Genomic DNA, 513 nt, shown 5'->3' with positions numbered 1-513 from the left:
TGACAGGGGCCCCCGGCCCCCCCCCGCCTCCGTCCCCCTTCTCCCAGGATTTGGTGTTCTCGGAGTCGGAGCGGCGCCGCCCGGCGCTGAGATGCGCCACCGACTTGTCCAGGTCCACTCGGAAGCTCCCTTCGCAGGAGCTGTGCTCCTCGGGAGACGCGTCCTCCTCCTGGATCAGGTCGAGGGTCAGCATCCCATCGGAGGTTGAGGTAGATGCCTGCAGGAGCAAAGAGCTGAGTTGGCACAGGGATGCGCGTGCACCGGGATGCAAAGCGGGGTTGGGAATAGGGATGGGACCTAGGGACAGAGCCCCGCGTGAGGTTCTGGCTGAGGTGTGATCAGCTGAACGGCCTTGGACAAGCCATCTCCAGCCGGATGGCTCTTCTCCATCGGGAGCTTGAAGGAGCATTTCATTGTCAGCATCAGGGAAACGTGTCAGTGCTGGCAGGGTTTGCACAGGGCAAGGGTCTACAAGAGCAAAGGACACGATCCAGTGACCCTCGGGACAACGTT

General features: G+C 62.4%; 1 protein-coding gene across 1 annotated transcript in view; it reads right to left on the bottom strand.

The window, feature by feature from the left end:
• PLEKHO1 (pleckstrin homology domain containing, family O member 1) overlaps positions 1–513 on the bottom strand; it is a gene marked incomplete at both ends in the record, with an annotated part of 3141 nt that overhangs the window by 312 nt on the left and 2316 nt on the right. Inside the window, 2 exon segments of the mRNA XM_010021532.1 lie at positions 1–34; positions 36–217. The exon segment at positions 1–34 is cut by the window's left edge and continues 312 nt beyond it. Coding sequence (XP_010019834.1) covers positions 1–34; positions 36–217 — 216 coding nt within the window.

The sequence above is a fragment of the Nestor notabilis genome, unplaced genomic scaffold (genome assembly GCF_000696875.1).
Source record: "Nestor notabilis isolate BGI_N333 unplaced genomic scaffold, ASM69687v1 scaffold24669, whole genome shotgun sequence".
Lineage (NCBI taxonomy): Eukaryota > Metazoa > Chordata > Aves > Psittaciformes > Psittacidae > Nestor > Nestor notabilis.
This window is presented reverse-complemented; position numbering and strand designations above follow the sequence as displayed.